Consider the following 1482-nt stretch of genomic DNA (forward strand, 5'->3'; position numbering starts at 1 on the left):
TTAGTTTTAGAAGACAAACCAGTTTGTCCAATACATGTCTGACATGTAGATGGTATTTTGTTTACGTTTGAAAGTTGAATGCCAAACATAACAGAGTGGCTGTTATGTGTACTATGCAGAAAAACAGGATGTAAAACAAAGTTTTTTGTTGCCTTTTGCAATAGACTTTTAAGTATACCGGACTGTAGGGATACATTGTGACCTCTGATATGGAGTCTTTTGTGCTAAAATGTCAAGTGGTTAACTCATTTGGGCGGGCGATGTAGGGGAGAGCTTTACACACTATTCAGTGAATATACTAGTTATAACATATCGGCTGTTGAATTCATTCTCCTATTGGGCTGACTTTCTACATACACATACACAGCTGTATATATGTTTTTGTTTATTCTTATAATGCAAGAAACGATTCTTGTCTTCATTTTGTTTTGCTTGGAAGGAAGGGTGGTGGAATCCGCAGCTACAGGTCTGCTAGAAGATGCAGAAATAAGCGACGTTAGTGCTGTACGTCTACGTCTGGAGGACGAAAAAGAGAAACGTATTCTTCTAAACAATGACGTTGAGGTACTTATGCTGAAAGTAGCCAAACTGGAACGTCAAATGGCCCAAGTCTTCCACAACCATTCGGAAGGTAAGAAGCATTATCGAATATAATTATCCAAAGCTTTCTTGTCTGTTAAATCATTCCTTTTGGCAGGACAGATGACCATCTAGCTGGAACGTCTTGCTATAAAGTAATATTAAGTGGAAAATCTTTTGCTCTTGGAAGCACAAATACCCATATAGATAGAATGCGTTACTATAAAATAATGTTTGGGAACACTCCTAGCTAAATTCTGTATTTAATTTTCGAGTTCATCGAACTAAACTTATACTAATTGGATATATATTTCAAAAGCATTAAAATAATCTGACTTAATTGCAAACCAGACTTTTCGATCTGGTTCACGTCTTGGTAATATTACTCGTTGAAAGACTGGTCAGGTCTGATTCCTCGTTACTGCTCTTATAAGGTACAGATTCTGAGTTACGCATGTAACTATCGTAGGCGGTAAATTAGCGTCAATAATTGTCTGAAAATATTATTGGCAATCGATACTATACCACTTAAATGTTGAAAGAATTTACAGATTTTAAATGGCTCTGACTACACACAATTGAAACATTCACTCGTGCAGCAGTCTTTTTTAATATTATATGTTACATGCCCAAGTCTTGGTATCTCAGATATGTTGATATTTTCGAATGCCATTGTTTTCTGCAGTAATCTGAAAACGCAATTTAACAAAAATAGTTACTCCTGGTGGACATCAATGCAAGAAATATTCCAAGATGACAAGGTGCTATTTCTGAACAAGGGTGTGAACTTTTGGTGTGGTTCACAAGGTCTTAATGTGTAAATGTATGCCCCAAAATCAGACAAAAACAAAACTAGCTTTATATATCAGAAGTTTGTCCATTTTGTTACCATGTGTGCATTAT

At 35.9% G+C, this 1482-nt stretch overlaps 1 protein-coding gene across 1 annotated transcript in view; it reads left to right on the forward strand.

The window, feature by feature from the left end:
* The first annotated feature begins 249 nt into the window (after positions 1 to 249).
* Positions 250 to 1482, forward strand: part of LOC149807855 (type-2 ice-structuring protein-like) — a 7083-nt gene continuing 5850 nt past the window's right edge. The window contains exon 1 of the mRNA XM_089971385.1: positions 250 to 631. Within this exon, the coding sequence (XP_089827511.1) occupies positions 376 to 631 (256 nt within the window). The 5' untranslated portion in view covers positions 250 to 375. The remainder of the gene's footprint in view (positions 632 to 1482) is intronic.

The sequence above is a fragment of the Sinohyriopsis cumingii genome, chromosome 1, assembly GCF_028554795.1.
Source record: "Sinohyriopsis cumingii isolate HCF-2022 chromosome 1, ASM2855479v2, whole genome shotgun sequence".
NCBI lineage: Eukaryota > Metazoa > Mollusca > Bivalvia > Unionida > Unionidae > Sinohyriopsis > Sinohyriopsis cumingii.